Source organism: Labrus mixtus, chromosome 6 (genome assembly GCF_963584025.1).
Source record: "Labrus mixtus chromosome 6, fLabMix1.1, whole genome shotgun sequence".
Classification (NCBI taxonomy): Eukaryota; Metazoa; Chordata; class Actinopteri; order Labriformes; family Labridae; genus Labrus; species Labrus mixtus.
In genome coordinates, this window is record NC_083617.1 from 22,494,666 (window position 1) to 22,516,911 (window position 22,246).

Consider the following 22,246-nt stretch of genomic DNA (forward strand, 5'->3'; position numbering starts at 1 on the left):
TCCTGTCTCTATTCGGCCGTCTTATCTCATAAAGGCAAAAAGGCCCCAAAAAAACTTAAAAAATTAAAATAATAATTTGCTTTTGCAGTTGATATGGAGCTCAATAAGGCTTTAAGATATATGCTTACTCCCAAAGTAAGATTAGTTTAAATCCCTTTCAAAAGCCTACCAGGATTGTCATATTGAGTTATCTCTGTATCATTATATAACCCATACTTTTAAGATTTTTGCCAACACAACACCCCAATCAGGATTTTATTAAATTCAAACTAATGTTTTAATTTTCTTTTCTTCATGATGATTATTCCTGAAATCAAGTAAATAATATGACCTTTCCATTGTGAAAAATAAGAGAAATGTCCACGTAGCATATCTGAGTGGGTCCTATTTTTTTTTTTTTCAAACTACGGCCAAAAATGAAACACTTTATCAACAGAAGACTCTGACAATCAGAAGCTGTATCTATAGTGTAGTTTCTTGCATTTGTCTTATTTCAGTTGAAACCTGACCAGATATTTTCCACAACATTTGTTTTATTAAGTTTTAAATTGCATGATGAATAAAATCAAATAAAAAATTAACCATAAAATGAATCTGCTGATAATATATTTAAAATAAACTCTGTTGTTGCAGGTCAAAGTTAACGATAAACTTCAGCCTTATAAAAAAAAAAAAAGAAATATTCAGTATCTGATTAACATAAGGGTAAATTGTACTTTTTGGAATGAAAGAAAGAGGAAGATAATTTGGTTAGTTCTGCTAACCAGACCTGATATTTCACTTCCCCATTGTTGGACGAGGGTGTCCATCAAAATCAATAAACATAATGTGAAAGCACAGTTCAGGACAATTATTTGAGCCGCTACATATCACCCACAAGATTGTGAGGATAGCAGCAGCGGGCATTGCTGGAGGCAGAGCGGGTAATTTAGGCTGACATTTCACTCTAAAACGCTCATTAGTCACTACCAAACAAGCCTGATGTGATAACTGTAATATCTCTGAATTGCAACAATTACAAAAGGTTTGCCGGAGGGGCCTGAAAATCTGTCTTTGCAGCTTAAAATGTCAACAATCAGAAAATCTCATCAGTGCAAGAAAGATAAATATAAGCTTCTATGTGTCAATAAGACACAGTGTCCAAGAATCGGTGATCAAGGAAGTGTGTGTGTTACCCTTCTGAGTGTGTGAAAAGCACTCATGTTTTTTTAGCAGCTCGATTGCTGGAAACTTTTAGCTTCAGTTTAATTTCCATAAATTGATTGACAACTTCATGTTTGGCAGTTATGCTGTAGTTGTCATGAAGGGGTAAGGGAGAATTCTTATTTAAATAACAATACAACATTTAGTTCAGAGTCAGACCAAGCTATTTGATTGGACACAAAGCATTCAATGCATGCTGATATACACCAATCAGCCATTATTACTATGAGTACCTATGTAATCTAATGCAATCCAATATAACAGTTCTACCATAAACTCTTACTTTTATGTAGCTTCTGCATTATTGGTTTACACGTATTTGTCAAGTCTCAGTGGCTTAAAAGGAACACTGCAGAAAGGACTGCTGGCCATAAGACATGACTTATTGTGTTTAAGTTACAGTCTTTTACCTGCTGCTCCATCCTTCATTGAAGAGCTGAAGGTTTGCTAGCTGACACACTCTCTTTAAGCTTCTTCAGTTTAAACAACTCCAGTCACCTATGAGCTCCAATAAAACCAAATTATATGGAGAACGCTGTGATCAACTGACTAATTTGCCAGCTACTCTATTAGCATTTGGCAAATACTGTTGAATTGTGAATCTCTGATAGCCAGATTTGTGCCTTGCTTCTCTCCTGCTACATCCTCTTATGTTACTCTATGGTCACGATCAGTTACAAAACGGAACATTTTGAATGTAAAAGCATGCATTCATAGAATATTTGTTTCTTAACATTTTTCTTTGCCACCTGACTTTGGTATAAGTAATATATCATCCTTCAACATGATATATTACGAGCAAAAGACCAAAAAAGGCATTTCCTCCTTCGTTTTGCAGCTCTTCTGGTAGATGTTTAAAATTACTCTCACATCCCTCTCTGTAATCCAAGTGAAGAAAACAAAGTGAGGAACCTATGCCACACGGTCTCAGCATCACATGTCCCAGGTCACTAGTTTTATTTGATTTTAAAACCCATAAATGTAACCCTACCGTTCTGGCATTAGGACTCAGATGTTTAAGGACATTTACTTTTTGCCTTTGTTACTTTATACACTCTATGTAGTACATCAAACGAAGACCATGGTATAGGATGTTTATGCATGATTTATCTGAAACCTAAACCAGAAGAATGAAAAGAAGTGAAAAGCAGTTTAATAAAAGGGTAAGGGGGGGGGGGGGATGGTTCCCACCTGTTTGATGGAGCTTCGGGTCTTTTCCTTCCACTGGTTGCTGCTCAGCTCCAGGGTGCAGTGGACGTAGGTTTCTCTGTCATAGGAGCCCAGGATAAACAGCCTGCAGATACACAAAATAATACACTATAAAAATAAAGTAATCTGTGACATTCTGCCAGCACATGAAACCGACCATCCATCCATTATCTACACCGCATATCCCATTCAGGGCCATGGGGGGGGGGGGGGGGGGGGGGTAGAGCTGATCCCAGCTGTTAACGTTGGGTTAATTGGTGACTCTAAATTGCCTATAGGTTTGAATGTAAGTATTGTTGCTTGTGTGTCTCTATACGTCAGCCCTGTGATTGACCAGAGACCAGTCCAGGGGGTACCCCGCCTCTCGCCCAGTGACAGCTGGGATTAAAAAGCACCAGTAAAACCAAATGTTTAGGTGTTTATGGTCTTGTGTTTCTTAAATATGTAACCCTTAAGGCCCTGGGAACCTTTTTTCCTGAATCAGCTTCTTCCCTTGAGTGATATCCTTCATGAATATAAATTATCTCAGAAGACGCAGACTATGAGTCATTTGAGTGCTTGTCAGTTAGGTAATTATTCTCTATTAGCAGTCGGTTTTATTTTTCAAACTCTCCATTTCATGTATAAATTACTGTAATATTAGAAACACAATAAATGATTACCAATGGTAAGAAACCTATAAAATGCTTTAAAGCTCATGTCTTTTAGAGTTTCCTTGAAGCTGAAAGATGTGAAAAAATAGATGTCCTTGTATTAAATGTCGCCTTTCAATAGACTTAAATCATTTCCCACGACTTTGTGACATTCCACTTTAAAGATCATTTATATTATATGATATTATTAACTGAAGTTCCCATTTAAATTCAAGAACAAAAAAAGGTTATTTTAATATAAACATTAAACATGACATCTAAATGACAATCAAAATCCTAGGCCACCACTGAGTACATTATGATCTATTACTCCGATCTGACTGTTGGTGGTGATGTGTTGGGGTTATATTTAGAGAAATGTGGTGATAAATCTTTTAGTAGAGGAAAGATCTTAATCATTTTCTCACCATAAAATGTAACTGAAAGCACCAACAAAAAGGTCATAAAGGTTTTATTGAGGTTTTTACACACATCCTTAAATCTTTCCTCATATTTCATGAGAGTCCGATTATTCATTTTTATTTCTACAGAAACAAGATACGCTTTAGTCAGTACCAGCTCTGCTTGTTCATGAGCTACAAAGCCCAAATTAAACATTTGCTCTCTGTTAACATTGATGTTTGGCCAGTCGCTTTTCAACCTACTGAGATGAGCTGATGCTTTGACGCTGAAATGTCTCATCACAAGTCACATCACACAAGTTTCGGAGGCCCTGACAACATCTTCAGATTGCTTGTTTTGTCAAAACGGCATTTCACACTCATTAAATCTACTAGGTGTTTCCTTCATGTTAAACATAAAAAGCAGCATGTCAAATATTTTGCTCATTCACACAACTTAAAAGATCACGAAAACTGCTATATCAATTGGTCAGGCAGTTCATTTAGTTTTCATTTCAGTTGTATTAGTCAGAAGAAAAAAGGAAAAAGTCTTACTCCCTTATATTTCAAAGTCCCAGCCATTTTTTTCCCCATGAACTGTCGCTCATATGCTGAGAAAGCAATGGTTCAATACAGACTCTTGAAATGATAAGATGAGATCACAGCTACTTTTTTGGCCACTGCTGCCCCCTGCTGTACAGAGTAGATCAATACAAATAAATGAAGAACAAATTCAGTGTCCTCAAAACCTCCTGAAATACAGTGAACCGAAAGAAACTCTTAACGTTAGAAATGTAACTCAATATTTAAAGAAGAGAGTGATTGATGTTAACAATGTCTGAGACATAATGCTATTCCCCCCTTGATAAAATCAACTGTTTCCTCCAGCTGAATTCATATACCATGTTAAACACTTCCCTCTAGTGGACATTCTGAGTACACAACATCTAACATTTAGCTCAGAAACATTAGTCCAACAATGACTACATCCTCAATCAGTGATAAAAACTGATGTAACATTTGTGTTGGATGACCAGGAAGTCAGCAATCTTCAATCTTATAACCAGACACCTATATAAAAAAAAAGATGATATAAGATGGTCAGGAAGGATGAGAGACTTTATGATTATAATGGGCAGAACATGAATTATTAATGAAAGAGCCTGATCTGTGGTTCAACACACACACACACGTATAGAGCGCACAAAACCCTTCTCTCTCTCCAAGGCACCGAAGGATAAGCCTCTTTATTAAGGCAGCTCCTGCACTAATTGATTTGACTCATTGGCCTATTAAAATTTAAACATGTCCGCTTTGGACAAAGGGGGAGTTGTGTTTGTCTCAGAAAGGAGAGCCTGGTGAGAGAGGGGGTGTGGGCGGTCCAATATAATGGGCTTTGTACATGGTAGGATTTGAAGATGCCAGTAGTCACTAATGTGGATGACATGATAGGATAATACAAATTAGATTATATTTGGATTTATTTGAAAGTGAAGAATTTCTATCTGGGCAGATTCAATTAGATACTCTTGAATAGAACTGCATTTTAAAATGTGGATTCAACCAGAAAGTTTAGCCAGAGCAGAAGCTTTGGACAAAATGACTCCTTAAATCAGACATTAGCTTGAAAATTTGATGCTGCTTGACAGGAGAGTTTAAAAATATTCTCAACCGGTTCAAAACACTGCCCTCAGAAAGTTATCACGTTGTGAAACTTCAAATGACAGTGAAGTGTTAAAGAGGGACAAAGATAACAAAGAGTGTTTTGTTGGATAACCTTGGGATGTAATTTGATCCCAACAATATGCAAGACGCTTTGAAAGAGGCAACATTGTTATTTTAAACTCAAACATCTGTTAACTTTTACTTCCTACATTGTATATTTGTATTCAGAATTATAAGATCCAAACAAAATGCAATATGAGCAAAAGTTAAGAAAGAAATCAAATCAATGTAAACGTATTCTCATTATCTTGAATGAAATCCATGAAATGAGTCATCTATTCACACCTAAAAGCCATTCTTCTGTCTTTCTGAAACCAGGCAAGCTGTTTGCTTGTATCCTTGTGTTTTGGGAGAAGCATGGCAAGGTGATGGTTTGCTACACTTGCATGTTTTTACCAGGTTTTCTCATCTTTGGTCAGTGCTGTTTAAAGTCCCAAATAAACCCGAGTAAGCGTAAAAGGGCCCTCGCACTTTCGTGCACACTGGGGTGTTTCGCGACCGCGGGTAACGGAGCAGCAGCGAGGTGGCATGCTGTGGATTCCAAGCTGACATGGACCTGGTCATGAAACACAGACTCTCTCTTCAAGAAGGATGGAGAAGACTATTCTTCCTGAGAAGACTTGGATCAATCAATGTTCGCAACATACTCCAGTAGACTTTCAATCCATGACAATCTATGGCATATCGGCAGTTCATTCAATCACCACATCACCCACCAACTTCCTGTTGACATTAGACGATGACTTCTACTGACTTTTTTGTAGGTCTCGGCGTGCTTAATGTGCCGAAATTTTCGTGAATGTAAGCAAAAACACATATTCGTTAAAATCAAAAGGGGGAGCCGTTGAGCCATTTTGCCGCGCACTTGAACCCTATAATACGTCAATTTCATGCACTCACGATCTGGGTGCAAAAATGTGTGAGTTTTCGTGCACGTTAAAGCCCCCAAATTAGCAGATTAATTTGTGCAAAGGAAAATAATAACTCCAGCAAATACAATAGGGTCCTCGCTCGGAGGTCGGTGCCCGGGCCCTAATTATCAACAGCAGAATAATGATTAAACAATTTTGGTGACTGGAATGTTGTAAAAATGACTTTCCCATTGGTTGATCAGCCAGGGTGATGGCTGGCTCCATTTAATGGAGGAGTCTGAATGTATTTTACGCCACTTTGTTTGAAGCCTCATTAACTGTTTTAACACACAACTCCTGAAAATGTCAGGGTGGGCTGCATGTGTTCGCGCTAACAGCTATAATTTTGACTCAGGCTTTCCCTGGACATTTTCCAAGATGACCGTGATGAAGGCCACAAAGCTCACACTCGTCCGTCTGACTAAGTTAGTAAAGTCGATCTTCATGCTACAAGTGTTGCTGCAGCTTTTGTCCTCTTCCACTCTTCATGCACCTTGGCAGTTGGTGAAGTTTTGCCGGAAAACCCTACTCTTCTTTCTGGAGTTTTTTGCTGCTAGCCCCCTGGTTAAATTAAGATGACGCTGAGTTGCGCAATGTGAGGAGCAAGAAATATTTTGGAAAATTCACTGCGAGCGAGCGGGTGGGGCTAATGACGTTTATCACATGCAACTGATGCAGTTTGTACAGAAAAACCCTTATGACTGGTTACACTAGGTCTGTGGCAAGAGGGGACTGGATGAAACCTGTGAGGAGAACTACCTTTGGACAGTCCGATCTTTCAGGGAGAGCAGCGTAGCATAGACCAGTCTACCATCAATTATTAGAACCTGTGAAACATATCATTCATTTAAAGTCAACTTGAAAGACTTTTAATGTAAGTCTGTTGTCCTGCCTTTATCATTTGTGCTTTGATAGATGTACAGTATTGATTGTCTTGTTTTTATCTAATCCTCATGTTATCTTGCTTTCAAGTGTTATATTTGTTTCTACATGTAACAATATTGTTTTCCCGTTTTAGTCTATGTTTCACGTAAGTTGAAAATTAGTCATGATGGCTAAACTGGTGCATGACAGAAATGTTATGAATGTGCTTTGTCCCTGTACCTTTAAACTGTATAAAAAACTGCTTCATACTGTATTCTACTCACCAGTTTGTTCTTTTACACTGATTTGTTAGAACTGTTTTTTTTTCCAAACCTTTATATCAGTATTCACAGTGTCTGACTATTGGTACGTCTGCCATCTTGGATTTCGGCAGCATCTTTTGTTTGTCTTGTTTTTGTTACCTGCTGGGACCCCGCCCACACCCACCAATGAGTACTGCATGCTGTTAGGGACATAGTTAAATAAGCAACACAATGGTGACATTTTCGAGACATTTTTAGGAGTGCATGTGTGAAATCAGCTACAGTCTGAACATGTTTTTATGTCACATCTTAGTTTATGGTGTTTTTGAAGCCTCTTAGTACGTAATGTTTTTAAAAAATGAGGGTTTCAGTAAAACTGCTTTGCAAAGATTAATTAAAGTCATGCCAATATAATCTTCAATTTTCATCATTTTGTAGGCAAACATCTTTTACACTGGACTGTATGTTGTTGTATTTTTTCCACGAGTTGAACAAAAGTAAACTAAAGCACAAAAAGGTTCTTTCAAGGACAGGGGTGTCCAGATACATTTAGTGTGTTAGAAAACACAGATAGAATTTAAGTGTCTCACCTGCTACATTCAATGAGGGTTACTTTGAGCCGGCCTTCTACCAGCCTGCTATCCTGGACTGACAGATCCAGATCACAAGCTGGACCCAGTGGAGGCTGAACTTGGAACGGGAAGAAGGGTTTGTATCTGAAGAGAGGGAAACAGAAAACAGACAAAGTCAAGTTTCATTTAGTATTTACACCTTAGTGCCGATGTGAACTTCAATGCAAATGAACTAAACCTTACCCTAAAGGTTACCCTATATTTGATCCAAACTTAAGTATTCTTTTAGATCAGGCTTTTATAAACTATTTGGGTGGTTTTTAATATGAAGGTTTTCAAGTATTTTTTAATACTGGTGCCCTTTTACCAAACCTGACCTTCACAACTGGAGAGAACGCATTTAGTTAACAAAAAAACTTTGAATTTCATTACACTTAAAATGGAAATCCAACTTGGATTAACCCGATTGTAGGGTTTAAATGTTGATCTTCAAAGAACAAATAAGAGTCCGACAGATTTGTAAAACCCGTCCACCAGCTTTCAAAGGTTTGTACTGAGTGACACACAACGTAATGCTTCTGCAGGGTTGGATTGTTTATGCAGAAGCTAACCAGTATTTAGAGTCACAGTGAATGCCGGTCACATTGTGACTACTGCTGCTGGGTGTGGTGTTTGGTGCAGAACTGGCTCTCTAAGTGCAGCAGGCCCGAGTCTTAATAAAGCAGTCATTGTAAAAACAAGACGGCTGAGAGAAAACACTTTTGCTATTTTCGGGTCCTTGTGCTGGTGTTACTGCCCTGAGGCTACTGCTGTACTAAATAAAGGGACAATGTTTGAAAAATCATCGACATTCCTGATAAACTGGACTTCCTTTTGGTAAATATAATTGCTCTGATTGGAACATCTGAGCACACTGTGTTTTTAAAGTATCCTACAAATAGAGGGAAAATTCTTACTTAGCACTATCCCAACAATTAGCATTTTTATAGTTGAAGGCTTTTCACATAGTATCCTTTCTGTTTATCAGATCATAACAAACACAGATTTACACCCAAGAAAACACCACCGATAGTTAAGAAACTCAATCGTTTTTGAAATAGTTTCATCTTTCTTTTCTTGAGGGTTTAGCTACTGTGAAGCCTAATAAAGAGACATCAGCAGGTCATGAATCTTAAGTTGTTCAATCAATCCAAGACAAATGTCTCTCAAGATGTATGAGGCCCCGGGTTCAATCCCCGGCATCTCCACTCCTTTTTCTGAAGATTGATAAAACTGGAGAAAAATAAATGTCCTTAAGACAATCTTTGTCACAGAAACACATTCTCAAGTGATCTAGAACAAAGACATATATAATCAGTGTGTTGGTATACATTTGTTTACAAGCAGATAAAACAGACTTATATGTGAAACCATGGGTTAAAGGTTATTAATGACTGAAAAATCACAACATTACATGTTTATCGATCTGCTATAACCTATTTAACAGGACACCACAGCCACTTCAAAGACGATAATCTTTGGGTACTCTACTGCTTCCTGTTTCCATTGTGCTGTAGCCAAATTGAATTGTTCTATTTTGTTTGCCCACAACCCTTTCCTGTGTGAACCACATCCCCTCACTCATGTTAAACAAAATAATGACAGCTAATGTCAGGTTTACAGGGGCAATGAAAATGTCTCCCAATGATCGTAAAGTCAAATGTGCGCAGCAGACTAATGGCTGTAAATAGTCTCAGCTTCCACAATCAGGGCTGTACATAAATTGATAGGGCGAGGTTGGAATCTGCATAGACCTTGTCCTGGTCCAACTGGAAATTCATTACATTTGTTTACACTGCCCTTATGCACTTTTGCTGACAACACCACGATGCATCATTTTTTATCTTCTACCTTACTTGCAAGCCCCAACTCAATAGTTTGCATCAATATGGCAACAGTTTTTTTGTTTTTTTTTAGCAGTCGCTCTCCAGCCGCATAAATACAGATTCTTCTTTGACTGAGGGGCTTGGTGGTGTTGACATTGGAAAGCTTACTGTTATACAGCCTTAATTGCACCGCTATTTATCTCATGTAAAATTGCACAAGAGGTGAAAAGTAAATTATAAAGCAGCTAATGATTGTTTTAAAAACTACACTACTTTGATCACCAGGAAATTATAGTTGTGTTGTTTTACAATCCCCATCATCTCCGGCTCCTGGGCCATCGGCCAAAACAACAGCTAAACTACAGAGACAGTCCAATCAATGCACAAGTCTCCTCCTGTATCAGTCACAAATGCAGATGCAGAGCTAAAAGGGAACTGGACTCCTCTATAAGAGACAGTTTTCTTTTTTTTTTTGCAGTAGTGAAATCAATCTTCCTTGGCTGACAGTAAACGGCAGAAGGAAAGAGGTTCAAGAAAGTGAGAATGGATATCAGCAGTGAAGTAAAAAAAACAACTGCTAGATTCTCTGTATGTGTGAATGTGAATATACATGTAGGTAGATACAGTATATACAGTTTATGCACCAATCAGCCACAACATTATTACCATACCACTGACAGTTTAAGACTAGAAAAGTGCTAGATTAGTCCAAGTCCATTTACCATTACATTGATTGTCCCTTTTAAAATGGCACCTGTCAGTGGATGTGATATGTAAGGCATCACGTAAACATTTTGTACTGTGAACTGATGTCTTCAAATCACGGGTTAGAATGTAGACGACTTTAACTAGTGCCAAATTTTGATGAATAGACTACTGGGTTACACCATCTCCAAGACTACAGTACAGCCCATGTGGTGTGTCCCCAGTCTGCAGTGGTCAAAACCTTCCAAAGTGGTCCAAAGAAGGTAAACCAGTAAACCCATAACAGGGTGACGAGCAGCCAAGACCCGCTGGTCATGTGGTCTGGTCCAAAGACCAGGACCTGGAGCTCAAATTGGTGAAAAAGTTCTGCCTGTTCTGATAGAAAGGTGTCAGAACACACAGCCCCTTGCAGTTTGTTGGGTATGATTTATGCATAGCAGCCTACGCGGACCTCTGCCCACTGCAAAATGCGCCTACAACCACCACAGTACAAAGGAAGACTTTGACCTGGAGGAGCAGGACAATGAGTTCAACTAAGTGTTGACTTGGCCTACACATTCCCCAGATCTTAATCCAGTCGAGCCTCTGTGGGATATGGGATGGACAACTAAGTCCTATTGTTCAACTCCAGTGCCAGATAAAACAGCAGCACACCAACAGAGTTCTATTTGAGTCCACGGCTGCTTCTTAAGTCTCTTAAATTACATCAATGCATACCACTCTGGCATTTTTCCTTGCATCTTAGCCCCTCCCAACAGAGATGCATAAATGAAGCGAAAGAAATAAGAAACACCTTCCTCCAAAGTTTCAAAGTCAGTTTGTGATTCAATTATTACAGAGTTGATGAAAGTAGTGCTCAACATTATGGTTCTTAATTCTCATGTCAAAAACTTTTTTAATCACATATCGACTCTTTCAGAAACTGTTGTTTGTTCATAATCGGTTTCAAGGCTCCCCTTAGTGTCTGCTTTAGAGTCGGTCTGTTCTCCTTTTTTAAGCTCTTGTGATGTTGTGAAGTTTCGTTGAGGTCTCATCCTCTCAATGACTAACATTCAATCAGGGGATTTCAGTCATGAAGGCTGCTCTCATGTTCTGCTCATCGTTCCCTCCTCTTTCCTTGATCCTCTCCCCTCCAAGCAGCAGTAAGAGAAACCACTTCTGGTATGACCAAGGAGCAAGAAGGGAGGAACTATCAAAAAAACCAACATGGGGATAAGACATGTCTCATAAGGTCAGGGCTGTTTTGGCCCCGACCTCCATAACAGTAACACACAAAATTTGATTTAAGAGGTATTTGTAACTTTGGCCTAATTCTAAGAGCTTACAGAAATTTTCAATATCTATGTAAGCAATCTTAAATCTTTCATCTGTCCAGTGAAGCTGCTCTTATTTACTCACTTCAGAGTCAAAGTTAAATACAAAGTTTCATCCTTTTGCTTGAGCAGTAGCAAAGCAGTTGAGGGAAATGTAAACTCACAACTGAGAAAAAGACAGCTTTTATGACTTAACATCTGCCCTGTTTGGAAACAAAAACATAAAAAATACATTAAAGTAATTTCACTATCAGACAGCTTTGTTAAACTAGGACAGCCTCGGATCAAACGTGCTTTGACTGAGTGGATGTTAAAAAAAAAAAAAAAAAAAAAAAAAAGATACAGCTTCTTAACTCAGTGGTACAACAATGATCACTCAGTGTTATATTTGATCAAAAAACGCTTCAAGAGCTCACCGTGCAGCCGCAGTATTTGAAGAGTTGTACAGCGGGCTGACCTATGAGGCTGTCAGTGTTGTGTTACAACATGAATGGGTGGATGAATTGAGATGTTAATGCTAAACCCTAAAGAGTAACTTGAGTATGGATGCTTTTTTGGTCAGATTTACAGCTTCTGGATGTGTGCTAAACCAAAACAGGAAGCTGGCATTAGGAATGGAGCAAAGTCAAACCATCCCAGATTTGGCTTTTCATCATAGTGTTCCCCCATAGCTGGAGTTATGACACTACATGTGTGCTGTAATGCTTGGATTACCTCAAGTGGGCGGCGGTCCCAGGCCCCCCCCCCCCCCCCTCCACATAACTACCATCTGTGCCACTCAGCAAATCCCAAGGTCCAGCATCCATTCTCTGAGGCTTCTCTTCATTACATCATCTCAACACACTTCCCTCACCCTGCATGATCGTGGGAGATACACACTCACACGCATGTTTAATGTTCTTCTTTTCTGCTGCAGCACTCTCCCACACAACTCAGAGGCTGCGAGTCTGTGTCAGTAAATATGTGTTTAACGCTTGCGATCAACAGCTCCACAACATCACAGATCCTTTAATGAGCTATTTAAACATACATCAGGTCAGCCTCTCTGGAGAACCTTTGATCTGCAAAGAGAAAATCCTTTCAGCCTCTCCTGCATCCTGCTGTAGTATTGGATTGTCCCTAATAATCTTGTTTTGACATGAATGGCTTAAATGTCCTGGATTCAATGGAAGGGTCAAATTACAAAATTAGAATGTTTCCTCTAGTATTTTGCTACGTATCGGAGGCAAGCCGACTCGTCTGAAATCAAAAAAAGTACATCAGAAGAATTGATTTAACTATTCTGAACAATAATATTAATATCATTAGCTTCAGGGAACAGAATGGAAGTCCTTCAGAGTACATAGAAATTGGATACAAAAAAGTCAAGATGAGTCACAATCTGTCTGAATGACCTTAGCGGGTAAATTATTGTGTTTTGGCTTTGTGGAAAGTAAATTTAAAAAATGAAAGAAGAGTTAAGGTCATGATTATTTTCTTTCTCTTTCAATAAGATGAATAGTCCTATTTTGTCTGACAGTCCAAAACCCAAATACAGTCAGATTCATTGGTATGGAATTTAACCTTAAGTAACAACCTCATGCAGTTTATAATCCCCATAAAAAAAATGAATCTAAAACTCCAAACTGAGTCGCTGGAACAAGGGGAACGTCTGTTTGCAAAGAAGCTTAAATGATTATTGTAATTATTTATGATTATGATGATTATTTAATGACAATGAAAATACTTTCCCTTAAACAAAAAGGAAGAAAATCTTCTCAGTTTTACAAGCAGGGAAAAAGTCCTGCCACCCTTAAATTAGGTGGACATGTGTGAGACACAAAAAACAATACTATCACCTAAGCTTGAAAACGTCTGAATGGATTTGAAATACTTGAATTTAAAGTTCAGATTGAGCTGCTGGACTCGTGACAGTGCCTCTGTGTTGTTGTTTGTTAGAGACGATCAGTATCCGGCACCTCATGAGTATGTAATAACAAAGAATAGCTTGATGACATTGTGAAATACTCGGGCTTTAATGGGAGTTATCTTCTTAAACAACAAACCATTGACGATTCAAATCTATCTGCCTGACTCAGGTACAATTCATGTTTACAGACAGTGTATTGTAGTGTTGTAGTCAAGAAGACCACACTAACCGAGACCAAGACATAACCGAGAGGCCAGAGTTCTTAAAGACCGAGACACTTAGGGATCCAGACTGAGTCAAGACCAAGACCATAAATGTCACTGAATAATCATCATCTTGCTTGGCACTCACTAAGACCGTAACACTGGGAAGGTTGCAGCCATAAACGGGGGATAAAAATCAAACAAGGCATGAATTGAAGTTATATTTTGTTTAAGAAAAGGTGGTTTTCCTTCTTATCACATTAATGATGTGGACAAATGGCCGATCAGTGGTGGTCTTGACCGGTCTTGATTTAAAATCCAGTGTCTGCCCAGTCTGAGACCTAGACAAGATCAGAGTGAAAATGATTTCTATTACGCGACGAGACATTCAAAAGGTGGTCTCAAGACTGTGTTGAGACCAAGACCGAGTTCCAGTACTACAACACTAGTGCACAGTACTGAATTTCTTTTTCAAGGCATGTATTAAGAACACAGGCTGGCTGTTACCTTTAACAACATTATGGATTCATATGAGTTTGAAATGGAGCCTTTCCAATGTCAATAAGTTCCCATATGAGAGTAGTAAAGATTTTACAAATAGTGTCCTCTCTGCAATACTCGCTGCACTGTCTGCAGAACAAGTAACCTGTCGGGATGAAGTTGGCAGAACTGCTGGAGGACATACATTAAGAGTTTGGAAAGCTGTCTAAGTACTTTTGCAGAGACCTCTATCAAACAATGCAAAATCCACATAGAAAAGGTAGGTTACTAAATTCACTATATCAAGTTGTCCCCTCTAAAAATTGGTATTTGTGTTTGCCTCCAAATTAGTAGTACGCGCATGACTAAAATATACAAAACTTCCAAACGCTAACACTGCAATGCTGCAAGGCACATGGCTGTTCTGTTGCCAAAGATACGATTCCTCTGTTGTGTAATGTTGTGTAATGTTGTGTAAATGACAACCCAAATCTGTAGTTTAGATACGAAGGCTGTGATTTCAAACTTTTCGGCGGTACAGAGGTGTCTTAATAGTTGCAGTTTCATATCTGCAGAGCCATTCTTGACCTCTGCGTACACTGATGGAATCCCCAGCCAGAGCAAATCTGCCGAGCTTTCACTAGCAGGCTGCAAGGTGAATTGGACAAAGAGGGGGTGAAATAGAGCGAGTGTGTCAGAGAGAGTGAGAAACGCTGCACACTGCACTGTGATAAGCGATAGGAAATAACATAATGAGCCAGTCTTTCCCCTTGTGACTAAGGGCGGGACTCACTCAACTCAGGCTGAGAATCCAGTCAGGCTACACATTTGTCTTGTTGCCATGCCGCTGGGTGAGAAGGCCCCCACTGTTCTCAAGGGGAGAGCTGGGGCTTGAGTAAGTTTTGTTCAAAATGAGACATGCCGAGTTCCCAGATGCCTTCATTCTGTGTCACTCCGGCCAATGGAAATGGAGCACTATCTCAAACCAGTGAGGGGAAGTTGAGTTATCTAAGTGCTGCAGAGGGTTATCTTTTAAAACACTCTCCATTTGATAAGCAGCCACACAAATAAAGACCTAAAAGTGCAAGTCATCGTTTTGTTTTCTCTCTCATACACACTTTCCACTTCCCTTTTTTCCCTCTCATTCTGTTTCTCTAACTTCTAACTTGTTTCACATCCCTATTTCACCTAAAGCTCATCTGTCTTTAATAAGGTACACTTTATTAGGCTTTTTTCACTCTGATTAACTATAAAAGACAAAGACACAAAGAGCTGACAAGATTTTCTTTTCTTTACCCAACAAAATAAATGAGAGGTGGGTGGGCCATAGGTAGACTGGATCATAAAATGTGTATGTGGTTAATGAAAAGTCTGTAAAGTCACTGGAGGTCACATTGCTGTACCTAGCTTGTTAAGTCACACTAAGGTTGACCTCGAAGCTAAGCTTTATCTTGCAACTTCATCATGCAGCCAAAAGGTATAAATGTGTGAAGAGGACAAAGAAAGATCCTACAGGATGCATTTTCATTTCTAAAGTTGTCAACATTTCAGTACTTCAACACTTTGTAATACCACAAGTTTGAAAACGACAAAACCTCTGTTGAACTGATGGATAATAAAAAAAAAGTGCCAATGCTTTAAAAACACTATAGCTAACTATTTCACTTGAAGTTAGCTTGCAATCTTTGGTAGTTAAAAACATCGGTGCAGCGATAGCGTACAGAGGCGATAGTCCACGTCGCAGCGGTCGTGGGTTCGCATCAGGCCCTGGCCCTTTGCAGCTTGTCATCCCTCACTCTCTCCCCCCAATGTGTCCCGTCTCTCTTCAGCTGTCCTATCTAATAAAAGGCAAAAAGTCGCCAAAAAAGTACAACTTTAACAAACAAGTAATTACCCAATATAGGATGCAAAGGACTTCCTTTTTGTTGCTGTGGTATGGAAAACAGATAGATATTGTTTGATTGTTACGAGTATAATATAGAAGTTATTGATATCAAAGTCAATCATTAATAAAAACAGAATAGCTCCAAGTGAAGTCAGTTAAAGCAGGCCTTCTTGACACAGACTGTCTGTGTGAGGCGAGCCACCACAAAGCCTGTGGCCTTAAGGAGGACAGGGACCCATGGCTATAATGCACGAAAGAGTACATATAGCAACAGTTGCCCCGTTGCTTCACCAGTGGTAGCTTTGTGTTGTGTAAAGAGAAAAGCTACTATTGAAAAGAAACTCCACATGACATGTGGGTTAATTTGCTAGAAGGCATGTGGGAGACTCGGAAAACAAAGTGAAAACAGGCTCCATGGTCTGGAGAGAACAAATGACATCACTTTTTGTTGTGTTTGGTCAAACACCACACGTCCACAGAAGCTCACCATCATGGAGCTGAAAGAATTGTTTAGTCACAGTTAAAGGGAAAAATACCTTCCTGATTGGAAGAAGATTTGGAGGTCATATGCTAATCTAGGACTGATAGCAGAAATAGTTGTCTATCCAGTTGTGTTCCGTGATGCAAGATCACAAGTGTCTCCAGTCTCTGGTCACACTGTGCTAAATGGCCGCTGGCATGTGAACACACTATCAAGCTGCACTGGGTTCAGACAAATTGGTTTTTGGTTTGATGAGCGTGTGATGTAACCTTTTTAAGTAAATGGATAAATAACAGGAAGGTTACTCTCTACTTGTGTTTTTTCCAGGCTTATGTTGTGCATTTTATTTACACTTTCTTTTGATCGAATTCTGAAATGAAGTGTCTTTTTTTTATCAAGAGGCACTTTGTGCAGTTCTTCCTTGTACTTCACTCTGTGCTGCATTTCTTTTTTCAGGTTCTATATGAAGTTTATGATAAATATAATTAAGTCTTATTCAGTCACTGTGGGTAAAGATTCTTCAAACCACTCGTTTTATAAACACTTTGTCTTCTGAAGGACAGACCTGTTGTGGCGTGTGTGTGGTAAACATTATACTCACAGTAGAAAAAAAACTGTAAATGTATTTTTATTTACACTTTCACTTCCATTATTAAATCTCCTAATCATTAACTATTTTCTGAACGCCCTGTGATTTCATCTCAACACAGACATGCAGTCGATGTTTATGATTCATGATAACGAAAGCAAAAGTGATAGATATATATTTTTTAAAACGAGTAGCAGCTGCAAGTAGGAGTTCAGAAATCTAAAATCCTCTGACTCATAGAGTGGGATATTTCATTTTCGATTGGGACGGCTTCTTTGTTTCACACACACACAAGCTGTGGCAGTGTAACAGTACAACCATGTACTACGTTATTAATAAACTTAGCCAAATCTTTGATGTACTCGGAAATATGTGATTCATTAGATATACTGGGAGCTCCACTAGTTCCAATGGTGAAGACAAGTGCTTAAAATGTGAACATGGCAAGAAGAACATTACTGTCACACAGACGGACGCTCCTCAACAACTTGTGAGTGGACACTGAGGTGAGTTTGTTTTGTTCACTGAGATCAGGTCTCAGGACTCAGTTAAAGTCGTCTTGATCCTCATACACCAGACGCAGCTTCAAGTGAATCCTCTGACACTGTTGAAGGTCAGCTTCATGTTGTTATGACGAGTGCTGATGTGTCTAATGTGTCGACCTTAATTGGTCCAATAAAAGTGCTTCAGACTGTTATTCTATAACCTTTGATAGACAATATTACGAGGAAGGACCCTAAAGATTTAGACCTTAAAGGATTTCTCTTTCTCTATTTCTCTGTTAGACTGTCTTTCTATGCCGCAGACTTCATTGATTAAAAAAAAAAAAAAAAAACACAAATTGTGACTCATAGAACAAGGTTTCTCTGTAGAGATCTTCATCCTTTCTATACTATTTTTGGACATCTTGAACAAGAATCTGAGCCCGTCAGTGGCAAAATCAAGCACTTTCAGTGGGTGTCATTTGATCTGGCCCAGTTGCCCCCATGGACTACAATGCAGCCATTGCACCATACTTTCCCAACTCTCTGCTGAAGCAATCTACTGGAGCAATCCTAAAAGTTATTTTTTGTTTTGTTATTATCATTTAGACCAAAACTATATCATACAAAGAAAACAGAAAATAGGGGGAGAGCGCGGCCTCGACTGTTTAACACTACATTGATAGGACACTATTGTTCCACAATAAAAATCAAATATAAGGAGCTGCTGTGTGCGGGAAAACATGGAAACAAATGTGGGAGGCAAAGCACCGGCTCTGACAACAGCTCAGAAAACATGGAACGTCGTAAATGAAAGTCATAAAGGCTAAGGAAGAAAACGGCTAAAATGTTCCAATCTAAATTAGATTTCTTGTTGAAATACACGTAATAATAAAAGGTGTATATGTTAATTCCTTAGTGATGCACTTGCTGACCTTTAGAAGCCTGATCTTCTTTTGGACATGTTATCATGTTTAAAATGCCTATATTTTAATTCTATTATTACTCAAACCAGTTGTACTGGTTAAAAGAACATGTGTTCTATTTGTATAGCTCTGGTTAGTGGGCGACATGACTTTAAATGTTATCACAATCAAAAATGTAATATCAGTCGATCTCGATAATTATCACGATAAGTGTCAAATCACTATTTATTTCAAATTTATAGGCTGATTTTCGCCTCATATTTCGAGTGAAAGTTAAAGAAAACATGGTTCTTTGTGGTTTAAACATGATTTTGTAGTACAATTACACTTGAACAGAGGGACATTTCACAATCATGAGCACAGTGCATGGCGCTGGAAAAGCTGAGAAAAGTTATATCGTGTTAATTAACATTATCGTTTTATCGTCCAGGCCTAAATTACATTGTGATAATTATCGTTTTATCGTTCACTTCTTGTGGTTTCTTGTGTTGGCCTTTAACCTACATGACATATTTTGTTTCTGCATACATTATAAAAACCCTTGGTGGTCCATTTTGAGGCCTTTCTTTCATATCATTGAACACAGTTCATTGACTTTATAGTTGTTTCCATTTTCCAGTAGCCCACACTTCAGAATCTGCTTCTCCAAGCATCATCCCTCACCTCTTCTGAACTTTGAGGTTTTTGATTGTAGCTTTTTTTTAAAAAGGTTAGAGCTTCACTGGGTCAAGTTGTTCATTGGTTTAGGGAGTTTGCTCAGCACAACTTTGCTGATAAGTGAACAGCGTTTTCTTAAGCTCACCTGATCTTGTAGTTAGGTAAGGTGTGTTTCTTTTTGATGACCCGTTTCAATTGGTTCACAATGATGGAGGTGAGCTGAGGAAGCGGCCTTCCTTCAAACTGGGACTTCGCCTCAAAATCCACCAGCGGGTCCTCGAGGAAGGAGAAGGACCAATGGGAGAAGGGCATGCGTGTGAACTGCAGCCGTAGTCTCCCCACGACGCGTCTCATCTTCACGAACAAGTAGGCAGACTTCCCAAACACTAGTTCGACGTCGATGGCGAGGTGGAAGCCGCCATTGTATTCGATGTCCACTTCAAAGTTGAGTTCCTCGGGCATGCCGTCCTCGTTCAAATGCACCGGCTTCATAAGTTTGGCTGTTTTAAAGACCGGCAGGGAATTGCCCAAAGATATATCCCTTAAACTGAGTCCCTCAAGGAGCCGACCTGCTGTCTTGGTCTGCAGCAGCTCCTCAAATTCCACCTTGATCTTTTTGGTGAGCCAGTGTCGTACAACAGGGGTGTCTCTGAGCTCCCTGAATAAGAACAGAAATATAGCATTTAGGAAATTGCACGTTTCAGGTTTGGCCGCATCTCCGGGCTCGCTTTGAGAAGGCGGTGGCGGCTGTTGTTTTGGGCTGCCGCCGGTGACAGCCGCTTCCTGCTGCCGTGTTGAGGCGGCCTCTTGCTGCTTCGATGCAGCAGATGCTGTGCTGTCCTGCTGCTGATGGCCTGGTTCGGCATGTTGGGTATTAAAGTAATCCTTCAATGCGTTATCAGGCACTACTTTGACATACTGCACTGTCCTGCCTACGGGCTCAGGGCTTCTCCGGTATATCAGCAGGAACTGTAACACCAACGTCAGCACCGCTCCGGAGATAGCGGAAATCAATATTAAGTAAATCATGTCGCGCAGCTGACGTTACGGAGTCAACGTGTTTTCATAATCAAAGATTTAGCCGTGTGAACAAAACAAGTTCCACCTGGTCGCTCTCAAAGCTGCCATATCATCTGCTTCTTTCCTGAGCTTCAGGCTCCTCAACTGATTGGACAAAAGGGGATACGTAGCGTTGCGTAATGACGTAGAGAGAAAGTGCATCTTTTGATGCGTTCAAGGTATGTCGGATTGTCTAAGTATGTATGTACAAGTAAAACCTGTTCGAATTCACCTTTGAGTAAAGTCTCAAGCAGGATATGCATTCGCTTTACTCAAGGAAATTGTATTATGAATTATCCTTTAATTTGCTCGATTTAATACCCTAAGGTACTTAATGTTATTATAATTTAATTGTGAATTGAGTATTGTGTGTGAAATAAGAGATTCACTGTACAACATTGTGGATAAGGATAGTTATTTAGCATAATTTTGAATTTATCATTACAATCATCATATGCCTGTAAGCCTTCATTGTTTCCTTCTATGTAAAAGGCAGGGCTCAGCACTAAGTGGTTAATAAAATAGTGCGGTAACAACTAAAGGGGATCCAGTGTAAATAATAATAATAATAAATTAGATTTAAATAGCGCTTTTCTAAATACTCAAAGACGCTTTGACAGGAAACAACAACAAAAAACTAAGCAAAAACTAAGAGAACAATACAAAATAGAAATAGTGTCAAGGGAAGAGGATGAGAGTCAGTGGTTGTAGGCAGTGATGAAAAGATGAGTTTTTAGGGATTTCTTGTAGGAAGAGAGTGTGGGGGAGTCTCTGATGTTTTTAGGGAGAGAGTTCCAGAGGGTGGGAGCTGCAATGGAGAAGGCCCTGTCCCCCCAGGACCGAAGGTTGGTCCTGCAGCTCACCTCCATCATTGTAACTACAAAGTATAAAAACAAAAACAAGCAAAATGTAGATTTGTAAAAATGAATTAAACATATAGAGAGCACTCTATATGTTTAATTCCTTTTACAAATCTACATTTTAAAATATTTGATTGTACAAACCAAGAGCTTGGTGTGTCAACATCCTCTAAAATATCTTCTTCACTTGATCTGCAACAGAAGTGATCAGATCTTGTTTCCCTGTACAGCCTATGTGACACCTCACACCCTGCTGGGCCAAACGACACCTCTTATCCCTGATTTGTCTGCACATACTAACCTGCTGGGAGAAGCCTAAGGTCTGCACTGCAGTCAATGTAAAGGATAATAACTTTAGAATTAGTTAAGAACTACCAAAGAACAACAACAACTACTGTAGTGATATTGAAAATTAGAACTGCACCAGCAGCTACTCTACAGTGTCCAGCAGCAAGTTCAACCTTAAAAAAAACAAGTAAGCAGTTATTGGAGGCAGTTAACTTGCATCGATTTTTTAAAGGATGGTCTAATTTGAAATAGTTAAACTATGGGGGATAAGAAATATGCACATTGTTGCCATGGATGCCTCTATGAGAGTATAATTATTTCTGGTAGTTTCCCTTTAAAGCAACTGTAACACTGTAAAGTTACACATTTTCAAGCAAACAGTCAGCAACTGAATCATTCATTTGGGGTCATGTTTGTGTCCACTTGATGATGTTCAATAGTCACTCTAATTTTTAGGACCATATAAGGTTCTTCAGCTGCTAAATGCTCAACTATGTTCACCAGCTCTCCAGCCGGTCTGTGTTTACTTTGAATTCTACCAAATCAATTTTAATTTTAAATCATCTCAGTCAGGCCGAAAAGTAAGGAAAATACGTTTTCAATATTTTCCACGATGCATTACAAATTACATTTGTGTGAAGAATATGTATGAATGGTTTTTAGAGTCATTAAGTGAAAAGTATTAAAATGCAACTAAAGGGTTAACCGAGTAAATACAAGTTGAATAGACCAGATCTTTATTAATGAATACATTATACATACAT

At 39.0% G+C, this 22,246-nt stretch overlaps 1 protein-coding gene across 1 annotated transcript in view; it reads right to left on the reverse strand.

Annotated features, from left to right (window-relative positions):
* Positions 1-20,437, reverse strand: part of pdzd8 (PDZ domain containing 8) — a 40,008-nt gene extending 19,571 nt beyond the window's left edge. The window contains exons 1-3 of the mRNA XM_061040522.1: positions 19,421-20,437; positions 7,799-7,924; positions 2,395-2,497 (exon numbers count right to left, since the gene is read on the reverse strand). Of these exons, the coding sequence (XP_060896505.1) occupies positions 2,395-2,497; positions 7,799-7,924; positions 19,421-20,304 (1,113 nt within the window). The 5' untranslated portion in view covers positions 20,305-20,437. The remainder of the gene's footprint in view (positions 1-2,394; positions 2,498-7,798; positions 7,925-19,420) is intronic.
* Between the last annotated feature and the right edge of the window lie 1,809 nt (positions 20,438-22,246).